This window comes from Larus michahellis, chromosome 1 (genome assembly GCF_964199755.1).
Source record: "Larus michahellis chromosome 1, bLarMic1.1, whole genome shotgun sequence".
In the NCBI taxonomy this organism is placed as follows: domain Eukaryota; kingdom Metazoa; phylum Chordata; class Aves; order Charadriiformes; family Laridae; genus Larus; species Larus michahellis.
This window is the reverse complement of record NC_133896.1, coordinates 196,273,223-196,285,859: the sequence shown is the minus strand read 5'-3', so window position 1 is coordinate 196,285,859 and position 12,637 is coordinate 196,273,223. Positions and strand designations below refer to the sequence as shown.

General features: G+C 36.4%; 1 protein-coding gene across 12 annotated transcripts in view; it reads left to right on the top strand.

Moving 5' to 3' along the window:
* Positions 1-12,637, top strand: part of NBEA (neurobeachin) — a 512,894-nt gene that overhangs the window by 445,913 nt on the left and 54,344 nt on the right. For all 12 annotated transcript variants that reach the window (XM_074567614.1, XM_074567653.1, XM_074567643.1 and 9 more), the window contains one exon: positions 8,908-9,060. In XM_074567614.1, the coding sequence (XP_074423715.1) occupies positions 8,908-9,060 (153 nt within the window). The remainder of the gene's footprint in view (positions 1-8,907; positions 9,061-12,637) is intronic.

Here is a 12,637-nt window from a genome sequence, read left to right as displayed (position 1 = left end):
CCATTAGAAAGAGAAATACTACTTGGATCTAAGTCATTACAGAAAATCTAATATGGGAGACACAGATGAGGTATGTTAGCCAATAAATGTTTTCTCCAGATAATCCCTGACCTGTCTGTTCAGGGATACTTTAGGGATTAAAGATGCTGTTTAAAATATGGTTTTGTTAATTAATGAAGATACAGGGAAGGTGGGTTTAGAAATTAACCTTGAACTGATTTATTATGAGTTGACTCAGCCTAAGATAAAAATAGATAAACAAGAGCAGATTTGAAAACAAGCTAAAACTTTACAGGATGCTAAAGCAAATAGAAAAAGTTCATAAGATATCTAAATAAAAAATAAAAAGTAAAAAAAAGGGTGGAAATTACCCGAGATTTTTTGATGTATTTAATACCGGCATTCAATGTATCACATCATCACATTAATTTATTATATTTTGATACAAAACCACTACTGGAATAAGTCTACTGAAGTACACTTCAGTATCCTAAGCAATATATTTTAATGCATTGCTGTTTTGTGTTCAGTTTAACAAGGAAACCTGAAGATCATCAGGATGGCAGAAAGCTTATAGTGAGACCGAAGCTATATGCTTGGCGTTATAACAACTAGACTATCTCATGGCATCTAAATTCTACCTGAAACAGTCTGATTAGTCATTAGTTTCAGAGCCTTTATGTTCTTGGACAACACAAGTTTTTGGTTTTCCCTCGTTCAATTTTCGGTATGTATTCGTGCTGGATAAAGCAAATTCTTAGTGCTTCCTTTGCTGGGAACTAGCTAGTGGAAGTACATGCCCAAACTGGACGGAGCCAGAAGAAGAGCAGCAAATGTATTTAAGGAGTTGCATAGAGGAAGAAAAATGTGTGTATATATGGGGTAATTAATGTCTAAAAGCGAAGATAGAGTAACATAAATGCTATGAAATATGCAAACATATGAAAGGGAGAAGAATTGTTTGTCAGGGAACAAAGAGGTAAACCTCAGAGGAAAGGGATCAGAGTTGAAAAATGCTTGCTTAACCAACAGAGTATGAAAAGTTGAAGTAAAATTGAGTATTCTCTGAATTTTAATATCCTCACAAGGGGAAGTAGTAAAATCCCTATTTCTCGAGCTTCTTAGAAACGTAGACTAGCAAAGCCCTGGAAAAGCGTCAGGGACAATCATGAATTGGCAAGAGGATGCGCTAGTTGACCCTTTAGGCCCTTTCCATTTGTAGAGTCTGTGTTTCTTAGCGATAAATCAAGAATGAGTATAGCAGCTAATTGTTGCTGTTGTTTGTTGCTTAAGATCTTAATGAACTGCATTTCTCAATGCCACGACATCAGGGCCAACTCTTCCCTGAGGCCTCAGAGTTCATTCTGCAAAAGGATGGGAAACTGAACTATTATTAATACTACAAATACCCCATTTTTTTCAGATAGTTGTGCTACTGCTTGGAATGCCTTACAGGCTTTTAAAGCATTTTAATCAAGCTTTCAGGGACTGGAAAAGCAGTGAGGTTTGGGGAGCCACCAGAAACCCCCTAAAAATCCCTCCCCATTTTGCCTGCTCTCCTAAGAGCAGCAACCTCTGTCTTGCACAGTTAAAAACCTTCAGCTCTAAGACTTTGAAACTTCATGTTCGTCTGTCTGGCAGCTTCTAATATTTATACAGTGGTCCCGCAAGAAAGTAGAGCAAAAGAAAAGATGTATAGAGCTTGCATGCGAGTACAAAATCTTAAAGCGTGTTCTCCGTCAAAGTGTTCTGCATATCTGTGTGGCTTCTTCCTGGCTGAACACACAGTAATAAATGGGGGTCTTTGGCAGTGTGGATTCCCACACGATATACATGCTGTAAATTGTTTTCCCACCCTAGAGATTTTTGGACTCTTCATAGTAAATATTAGGTGTTTGGAATATGGACTATCCATCAAAGTAGAAAATTTTCAAAACTGTTAAGAATAACAAGTGTTCATTATTCATGTATTCCTTATCATATATTTGAAATTCATCTGAGCTGCTTTAAGTACATTTAATCTCTGATCTCACTAATCTCATTAATTACTGTGGCACAGGTTACGAAATAATTTAAAAACAGAGTGTGTAATGAATTAACCTGACATTCTTCAATGCTGTTTATTGTAAGATGGCCATGATTTTTCCTTTCAACTACCATATTAAATAATGATATGAATTGCCTTAAGTCTTTACTAGCAAGGTCTAATTAAAAACATCTTTCTAAAATTATTTTTTTTAGGAAAATAAAATCTGTATTAGGATTTTTTCATCAGTTATTGTTTAAGAAAGACGACTGTGAGTTGCTTTATTCTTAAGTGCTTAAGTCACTCCTGAAGGACATCAGTTTTAACTGGTAAATTGAGATTTTTAAGCAATGCAGACACTTCCCACAACAGTGTTCTTTTGCAGCCTCCACGTAGTTTTAAAAGAAACGTCCAAACCACTTTTCAGAATTTCTGCATTAAAATTAAAAAACCTGACATTTGCAAAAGACAGTATATTTCTTTAGGAAGCTGCAATTCTGTGCGTCAGTCTCCTTTTTTCACACGCGTGACATTCTTCTCCCTCTCTGTTTCTCCCTTTCTCCTTTTCCCCTCCCTCCTTCGCTGTCTCTCTTTGCGTATGCGTAGTCTCCTCTAGAACTAAATTGTTTCATACCGAGCTAATGAAAATAGGGCTGTGGCAGTAGTTTGATCAGTCTGAAAAAAAAGCCATAATTACTACATCTTGAATTGTGACAAAAGGTACACCGCCTTTGAAAAATGTAGCAGATGATAGATTATTGCTCAATAGATGATTAAGGATCTACTTAGACATTTTTGTTCCATATATTTGGGCTGCTTTGGTTCATTTTCAAAGAAACCTGCTCACCTACAGTGGATGAAACAGAATTAATACGGTATGTGCTGTATTAGAGTGGTAACACACAAGGGAGAACCTGGATAACAGAGTTTATTTTATTGTGTCTCCCTTTATCAACATCGACCTTCTCTTGAGATAATCAGTACAAGCTGGAGGAAGAATGAACGTTCGCGGAGTGACCTTTGAGGAAGCAAGTCACCCGGAAATGACCATAACTTGGCCAGTCAGCTTTCACATTTTTTCCTTTACACCTCCCCCCGGCTCCAGCTTTTGGTAACACTGACTTCCCCAGAACCTCCCGTTCAGGCACTAATCTTTCCTAATGCCTCTCAAACTTGTTATATTACTTTTTGAATAGGGTGTTTAGAAGTTAGAAAGGTAGCTCTGACAAAGTGTCATTAAGGTGCCTTAGTGTGAATTAACGCGGTTAATGGAGGTACTCCTGACTGACTCGTTGACCCAGTCCTAGGCTCTTGTGGAATTAATGGATGCCAGGGGATCAACCTTTTGGGAGGAAAAGAAAGAAAGAAAGAAAAAGAAATGGCAGCTTTAAAACCCTGAAGTGAATTATATTAGAAAAGTGAAAACGTCTGGGTTGTATTTGATTTCATTGGGAGGCCATAAAATGGTATACCCTTAGCAAAACATATTAAGCAGAAACGTCAGATTTGATGCAAGTGGTGTACAATTATGATAGTGTTAATAGTGGTCCTCTATCACCCCAAGACATATTTTTAAAGTTTAATTTCTCAGCAGCTTGGATTTGTCACAGGCTTGTAAATTAGAAAATGCATTTGGGGATGTTTTCTTATATGAAGACACAAGGCATATAATACTGTTAACTATACCTTGGGGTTTTAGTATAGCTATTAAAATAAACTAGAGATCACATTTACAGACGAGAAATGTCTGTTATAATATTCATTTTACCTTTTTTTTTACACCCCTCAGTAGCTTTACTGCATCGTTCTTCATCTGAGAGGAGCCAAGCTTCTCGGGCGGTTTGAAAGGTAGCTGACTATTAAATGATAGAAAGCTAACCTGTCTTATTAGAAGTGTGAATGAAAGGGAGCAGAGGAGGTTACCAGCTTGTGAAATGTCAAGGACAACTAGACAGAAATTACTGCAAATAGATTTAGATCACTAGAATCCCTATTTTTATTAACTCTTTGAACTCTAGATATTTATTGTGGTAAGAAATTACCCATGACAGGTTATGTAGTCGGAAAGATTTATTTAGAACCTTTGATATGTTTTGGCAAGAGCAAAGAAACCAATAAAATTTACTGAATTGTATCAGTTAATGCAAAATTCTATATCAGCGGAATGGTATACAATAACAGTATGCACCTAAAATGCTTAATTGGCCTGTGACTATTTTAAAAATATCAAGACTTTTAAAAAATATTGGTCTTCTGTGTCTTTTTTCTTTTCATTCCCTCATTTTATGCCTGCAAACTGATGTAACTTCTGGGGAAGCTTTTTTATGTTGTTATTTTTGATGTTTTCCTTTATGTCTTGATTTACACTGGCTGACTCAATGTTTGTAGTAAAGGAAGAAAACATTTTGAGATTTGTCTTTCATGAACATTTGTGCTTGAAACATAAACTCCTCAAAATCATGGTAGCTTCAAACAAGCATTCCTTTGCATAGACCTGGCTTAGCATTGACCTTTTACCGCTAGTCCCACTGAAGGTGCAATAGGACTTTTAAGGATCCACTTATCGACTATTCCGTCTGTCAAGTGGAAAGCAGATTGGGAGACAGAAGGTTCTCTGTGTCCCATCCCCTGGTGTAAATACCATTCCTGAGATACGTTTCCCCCCCTGCTAATTTCTGAGTCTCCTTTTTCCTATCTTCAGGGTGAATTACGCAATGACCCTTCTAAAGTATGAAGCTGGTGATTTGTAAGAAGCTATGTTGCACGGCAAATTACGCCGTGCATAAAAATGAATGAAAAATAGCAGATCCTGTCAGAAAAGTATGCAATTTTAATCTCTGATCTGAAGACCACAGAGGTTGATAAAAACATTTATTTTGGCTTCTGTGTGATGAACATATGACAAAATATAATAAGGCCAAAGTATATATAGGAGTAAATTAAGTTATGCACTGTTCAGGAATAATTCTACTAGGTAATTTGGGGAGACTAAAAGAATATTTTACACATCTGTAACTAAAACTTAAACAATGTAGCAATACGGAAGGTAAAATTATTGTCCTTCATTTGATCTTTTAGGAGCTGAAAGGCTATAAAGCAGGTAGAATAATGCTTTCCAAATGCAATAAACTATGCAAAGAGAAAACAGTAATTTGTTCTCTGTATCTGGGGTGGATTGATAGTTAGGACAAGGGAAAATAGGCTTAGATTGTGTGAGTTTCAGGCCAGGTGTTAGGTAAAATTTCCTAAGGTGAAGAATACTGAAATCATTTGATGGAAGGATTGTGGAGTTGCTGTCACTCAAATTCTGGGACAACAAGGTAGACAGGTATCTGGCAGAAAAGACGGTATAACTGAGCTTTTTCTGGAGTAGAGGAATGGGCAAGGTCACCTCTCCAAATGTGACCCTGAAACAGCTAGATATTTGAGGTATCTGTTCTCTATCCTTAACATGAAAAGCACAAAAAGAGCTGTCTCTCTCTAACCATAATCTTTGTTAGGATATGAACTGGCACGCACCCACTTATGAAACAGAGAAAATCCAAACTCTGGCTGAGAAAAATGTAAATAGGTTTGGAAAATAACTCTAGCCCTTGCTAGTGTTATCCTTTCCTTCATTCTTGTGTTCATTCTTTCAACTTTCAGTGGCTCCTTGGTTAAAGCAATTCTCTCTGGGCCCCAGTTGTCATCTTGCTGTCTCCGCTGAGGTTCATTCCTGTCTGGTCCTTCCTTTTCCCAGCAACCTCCCGGGCTCTGTCCTTGCTGCCCGCTCTGTCCTTGCTAATCCTTCCTCTCTCTGCTTCTCCCAGCTTGTACTTCTCCTAGCGAAGCATGCCCAGGGGCCCTGGGGAAGGGAGTGCTCGCCTTTCCATCCTCACCCGGCGCCTGCCGTTGGCATGAGGTAGAAGAGACAGCTTCTTCATTTTTTCACAGCAGAATAAACAGTGAACACAGAAAACCAAATCTTTCTATCATGCTTCTCTGGATTAGTTGTATTTTCTATGCTTTGAAGTAGCTGAGTGCACATTTTGAAGATTTTTCCAAATGTTAGCAAGTTCATACTTACAGGGTGCCACAAGATTTCATAATGGGTCTGTGTTTTAGTACATATTCATTCATTCCCCAGCACTGAGAAAGGGGTGGATTTATCTGAGCTATTTTTAAGTGTTGTGGTTTCTTAGTCTAGTCAGTAGCGGAGACAGCAAAATTGCAAGAGGAATATCAAATGCTACCAAAGAAAACTGAATGGTTAATGCAAAGTATGGGAAATATGTAAGTATCTGGGAAAGGTCACATGCGACACTGTTCATATCTCAAGAAAAGGTTCAATTCATGCTAAATAGTACTCAAATAAGCAAACAAAATTGTAGGCTGCACTAAAAATAACGTTGAAGAGAATTCTGAGACCATAACACAGTGGGTTTATTAATTTATTTTTTTTTAAATACTATGTTTAGTTTCATTACTTTGACTGAAAAAAAAAAATACCAGGAGAAGTGTAACTGAAATGATTAGGGTTCTAGAGAGAGTGTTATTTGAAAAGGATTTAGAAGTCTGACACTGGTTAGTTTCCAGAGCGCAGGAATAAGACAGGTCAAACTAAACATATACAACACAGTAAATCTTAGGAAGAAAGTTAATCACACGCTTTCTATTTATTCTATTTCTATTTATGCTTTCTGCTGTACCCGACAAGGGAACATTAAATTACACTGAAAGCAAATAGCAACAAAGATAAAATTGCTAAGTGGAAGTACCTTTAAAAATATTCAGTGACCTAAATCCCTTTGTTTCAAGATACCCCCGAAGTCAGAAGGTTAGTAGACTTCAGTTAAACACTAGACGTATCTCTGGGTAGCACAAATCTTTCAGATACGTTAGATGTAAAAGTTCACAATTAGATCCTAGGACATTTAAAACTGAAAAAGGAAATTTAAGAGCTTATCTTTGATAGAATCAAAAACTTGCTTGCTATTTGACGTTACATATTAGTACACCGCCGTGTTGCGGAAACAAGGGTAATAATTAAAAACAGTAGTTTGTGTTTCACGGCTTTTTTACAGAATAGAAATAAACGTTGCTTACTTTTTTTCTTTAATAAATTTTGTTTCATTTTAATATTGACTTTTAATTTAATTTCGACTTAATCATATTTCATCACTTTGAGGTCCTTATGAATTTTTCCTGTCTTTAAGGCAATGCTCTTAGTTTGTCAGTGATTTGTATGGTAGCACATGTTGGGTTGTGGCCAGCTCTTAGTCCCAAGTTAGAAGTAGTTTCTTGAGCTCTAGAAAGATTAATGTCTAATTTTCTCCAACTGCGAGGATCGTTCATTCTTCTTTGGGCTCCATTAGAGAAAACCAAAGGACTTCCTCAGGAATCTGAGAGTTAGTGAATCCTGTTTAGGGGAAAGGGGAAAAATTTTCTTTTAGAAATGCTCTGAGTAAATTAGAAGTATATAATCAAACTTAAGATTGTCAGTAAAGTAATGTTTTTTCTTTTAACCTTATAGGATATTCAGGATTGCTTCTAGTTTGGCTTTGTTCTAGCTGCTCTTTTATTATTTACTGCATGTAATACTTTTAAATTTTTTTTGGCTTTTTGAAATTACAGCTCATTTCATAATGAGCTCTTCAAGCTCAGGCATGTCTCACTTGGTTAGTGTTTTGCACTGGTTAGATATTGATTTGCACTGCATTTTAGTCTAATCTGAACTCAGGCTGTTTGTTGTATATTAAAAATGATGTAAAGAAGCAAGTAAATTGCTTCCCTAAACATACTTAAAATTGTAACATAAATATTCTCTTTTTTTTTCTTTCTTTAAATGAATAAATTTGAAAGGACCATCTATGCTTTTAACTGCTCTATTCTCTATGGAGTTGCAGATCAGATTTAATTAGATAAGTTTGTGTCTGCAGTGATTTTTTTTTTTATGCTTCACATGTCTGCAGCCTTTGAAAGGACCACAAAGAGACTCAGGTTTCAGGTGCTGTGTCATCAGTTTTGATCATGTTACACAACTGAATGCCATAGTGCTTTTAACAATGTAATTCAGTGAATTTAATCTATATCTGGATATTAGTAAAGAGATAGTGGGCTTTAAAGCTTTTTTGTTATTGCAGTTCAATACTTACTGATAAAATAATAGAGAGCCACAAATGGTGATATTTATTATGTCAAATTGCATTTCTATTTAGCTATCCTGGAAATTGGGAAAAACTTCACACCCTAACTTATCTGTAATGTATTAATGCACTGCAGATGATCTTTGCTACCTGGTTATTGATCGTTCACAGTTTAAATATCATGTATTTCTGTTTTAAGGACATTTGTGGTACTGACATTTTTTTCTCTGTGTATTTTTTGATTTTTCTTACAGCAGAAAAATTAATTCACCCTGAATTCTTTTTCTTTATATAGGTAGTCAAATTGCCACCTTTTCTTATGCAATTAAAGAATATAGAGAAAGTAAAATCAAGACAGTGTTATATCAGCAACTTTTTTTCCCCCTCTTAAGTAGTTCAGTTAAATAGTGATTATAAAACCCAACATATTTATGGCATTAAAAGCTTAACATGCTGTTTCTTGTATGTGTTATTCTGAAGAGGTCTCCTTCATTGATATGCGCTGCTTTTCCAAAGTTATGCTTTTCATAAAAACCAGATATGGGAAAAACAAAGATTGACTATTCCATTATGAAAAATATGTTTGACTGTAAGACTGACAAGGAAACAGATTATAAAATTTCTTAAGCAAGTGCACAGAAACATAAATAAAACAGGAATGCTTTAATGTGTACCACAACAGAGCCTGATTCTGGCAGCATCATTTATCATCTCTGTATAAATATAAAGTCTCACTGTGTGATTTCTCCTTCCTAGGAGTTGATTCCAGAGTTTTACTACCTACCAGAGATGTTTGTCAACAGTAATGGCTATAATCTAGGAATCAGGGAAGATGAAGTTGTTGTGAATGATGTTGATCTCCCTCCATGGGCCAAGAAGCCTGAAGACTTTGTCCGTATCAACAGGATGGTAAGCTCCCTTTTAGTTTAGCCTAAGTAAGGAGTTCAAGCTAACCTAATACTGTTTTTAATCTCTTTAAAACTACATTTATAGGGTAAAAAAAAAAAAAAAAAAAAGTGAAGGAGAATTTGCATTCTGTCTTGGTTGACAGAACCCTTTATTTTACAATGGATTTTCCTTCCATGTGCCCAAATCATGGTAAATGAAATTCAGTCATTTACTCTCTCATGAGAAAGCATCAGATGGGCATGAGCTGGACAGCACAGGATAGCCTGAAAAATTTAAGTCTGTTCCTCTTCACCACCTTCTACATCAAAAACCAAAGGTTATTACAAATGCTGATATCTTGCAAGTTATATTATATTCCTTACTCAACCGAAGGTATGCACTTCCTATTCATCAGAGATTGGAAGTGTAGAAATGTGAACATAAGTCAACAACTGCAGTCTCTGAAGAAATTTTGCAGAAGAATTGCTCTGATGTAAATCACCATGAAGTCTGCAGAATTTAAGCATGAAAGACATTTATCTATGCTGTATATTTTTTGCTTTAATTTGATAGATAATGTTTTTATTAATGATAGAGTTAATATGTACGCATGCTTCTAGTCATTTGTAGGAAAAGCAAGGTGTATTCTGATGTTTTGGCCAGCAATAGTTCAATTACAGTTCTGTTCTGGAAATGGATCTTCCTTCAAATGCAGGTTGCTTGTCTTACTTATGGAGTCAGGACTGTACTTTCAATAAGCTACAGGTTTCCATACAGTTCACCTTGTGCGTTATTCCCTATAGTGCTTTTGTGGTAGCATTGTAAGTCTAGCAGTGTTCATTTTCTTTTAATTGGTTTGGCAATTTAGTTTCAAGAACTGCCTATTTAAAGGAACTTGTTCTCCAGGAGTCGATAGAAAAAATAGCCATGTGAAGTTCAAAGGAATAGAAGAATATTCTAAAAACAAACCTATTCCTAGATGTATATGATTTAGAAGTGTCCTCCATTTAGAGGAGTAAATGGTTTGACACATGTTCAGCAGTTTCCTAAGGAAGTGATGGCAACCTCATCACTTGAGACATATGAAATGCACTACAAAAAGCATGAGAAATGTGTTCCAGGGAGTAGTCCTTCATTGGCAGGGAGAAGCTGAGCAACATTTTCCTTCTTTTTCTTGGCTGATTTCTCTTATAGCTGCGTATATTGTAACATTCTTTCTAAAAACAAGTAATTGACACAGCTGGTGTCAATAAATTCAAGTGCAATTTTACTAGCAAAGAAGGAGGTGGCCTCAAAGGATCATGATGTTGCATTAGCATTCTCTAGTGTGGGATGCGCAATCACAGGTACCTGTCTCTGGAGTGGCATGTCACTGCACAGAGCCCTTTTTAGGATTGTGGTTGTGGCTAAACCTGACCTGGGCCCAGGATTAAGCACACTAAAGTTGACCAAGAGGTGTTAGTTTTGACATCTGTAAGAACAGAAGTGTGATACCTTAGTGAAAAAGGATAAACAAGCTGCCATCCATTGGGGAATATAATGAGAGATGCATATTAATGACTCCCTTTGGGAAATTTTATAAAGAACGTTCCTTCTTGTATCCTAAATTGTGTTTTCTCCATCTTTCCTTTCCACAAAGATGGAATGATTAATAGGCAGATAAAAAGCAGTATGTCATAAGAGATCACTTCAGGAAAAGCTTTAGCTTTGGTTATTTGATTTCTCTTGTGCGACTTCTGCTTTTTTAGAAAATAGCATAGGAGCTCTCTACAGAGAACTTTTGTGCTGTTGAAGAAAACAGCTGCTTGCATGAATTTAGAGTATAGCATTTACGCCCCTTCAGGACTATACTTTCAAGAAAGAAAGGCTGATCGTTAAAAGCTGGAAATACCTTTTAAATATTCAGCTGTAATAGCACTAAGGACTGATTCCCTACACGTGTAAGCGTGCTCAGACTGCCGAGAGACAGACAAACCGATGTTAAGATTAGAGTGGGTTTAGATTTACAGGCTTCAACTAGTTGAGCACTTTGCAGATTTCTAAAATCAGAAATGATCTCACTTAGGTATCATACCCTTCCTATACTGTCTTCCACCCCTGTCCCCACAGATGTCAGCAGCACGCCGTTATTATGCAGTTTTGCCTGGAGGCAGTTTCTGCATGGTCTTTATTCATCCCAGCATCTACTTTTAGGAAGAGCATGATCAGTAGTTAAAATTCAGTTCTACACAGATACATGCTATCTTCAAGTGAGCAGTCTGATGAAGTTCACAAATGATAGTAAAGTTGGGAATTGCCTAGAAAACAGGAGAAAGAGGCATAGATTTATTTGAATTGAATGCAGAAACTACACTGGAAATCACCTTGGGAGGAAAGAATTAAAGACATTGAATAGGAAGCAGAAGTCTGGAAATAAAAATGGTACCAAAAATAGAGCAGTAGCGAGGGAAGGGTGACAATGAGCAGCAATTAGATTAGATAAAACTCTGTAATTCTGTATTCACCACAAGTAAGTGTATTTTGATGCCATTTATGGAGAATCATTGCATCACAGAGGATGTAAACAGTTTTACCTGTCTATCGTCCTTTTGAGACTGCACCTGGAATATTGGATTCACTTCTGGGTGACTAGATGGCAGAAGAAGTATTCACATTTGGATGGAGTTCAGAGACTAGAAACAAAGTGAATATCTTTGGGATGTTTAAAGAGCATGATGTATGCATAGTTTTTTACAAAGCTTATTATAAAGTAGCAAGTAGCTAAAGAAGGATAATCCCTTTCATGAAAATGCAGACAGAATGTGTAGTAAGAAGTAATGGAATTAAATTTTGAAAATGTAATAATTTGAATGTGCCGTAATTTTTCAGTAAAACTTTTTCATACAGCAAACTGCCAGTATGGTCTCTTTTTGGTCTCTAGAACTAGACTGGCTAAAGTAAGGAACAAATATAAAGGGATTGGAAAGTTCGACATTCCCTACCTAACGTCTGATTCCATGTTTTGAACCAGCCAGCAGATGTATTATTCAGTTAGGTCATCCCCAGGACAAGCTTTGGCTGTTATACAAGAATCTATCTGGAGGAAAAAAAAATAGCCTGGGTGTGGTGCTGACGTGTAAAATACAGCAAGCCTGTGCAAGCCTGGAATTTCTACGACAACTTAGCAAAGCGAGTAGAGTACATGTTTACAGGAAAGCCACAGAAAACTGAGGCGTATTTTGAGTAAGTGTTATCCTGATCCCTTGTCTAATGAAATCAGCAGTAGTCATTTCATTTCAGTGGAAAGGATCCTATGTGATACTGTGTAACGTACAGCGGGATCTTGTTTATCCCTAGCTGACAATATTTTCTTCTGTTCATACTTATTTTTTGCTTGCTACAGGCATATACAATATATAATTTTATGTGGGAGTAAATACAAATCCTTATATACAATCTACTTGCACATTTATGAATGTAAACTTTTTCCTTTAAGTAACAGCAAGAATTTCAGCATTTTATCCTGATACTTACCAAAGCAAGTAGAGAACAGCCTGGAAAACATCCCAGAGGCACAGTGAAAAAAATCAACATAATGTAATCAATTGGTTAAGCTTTG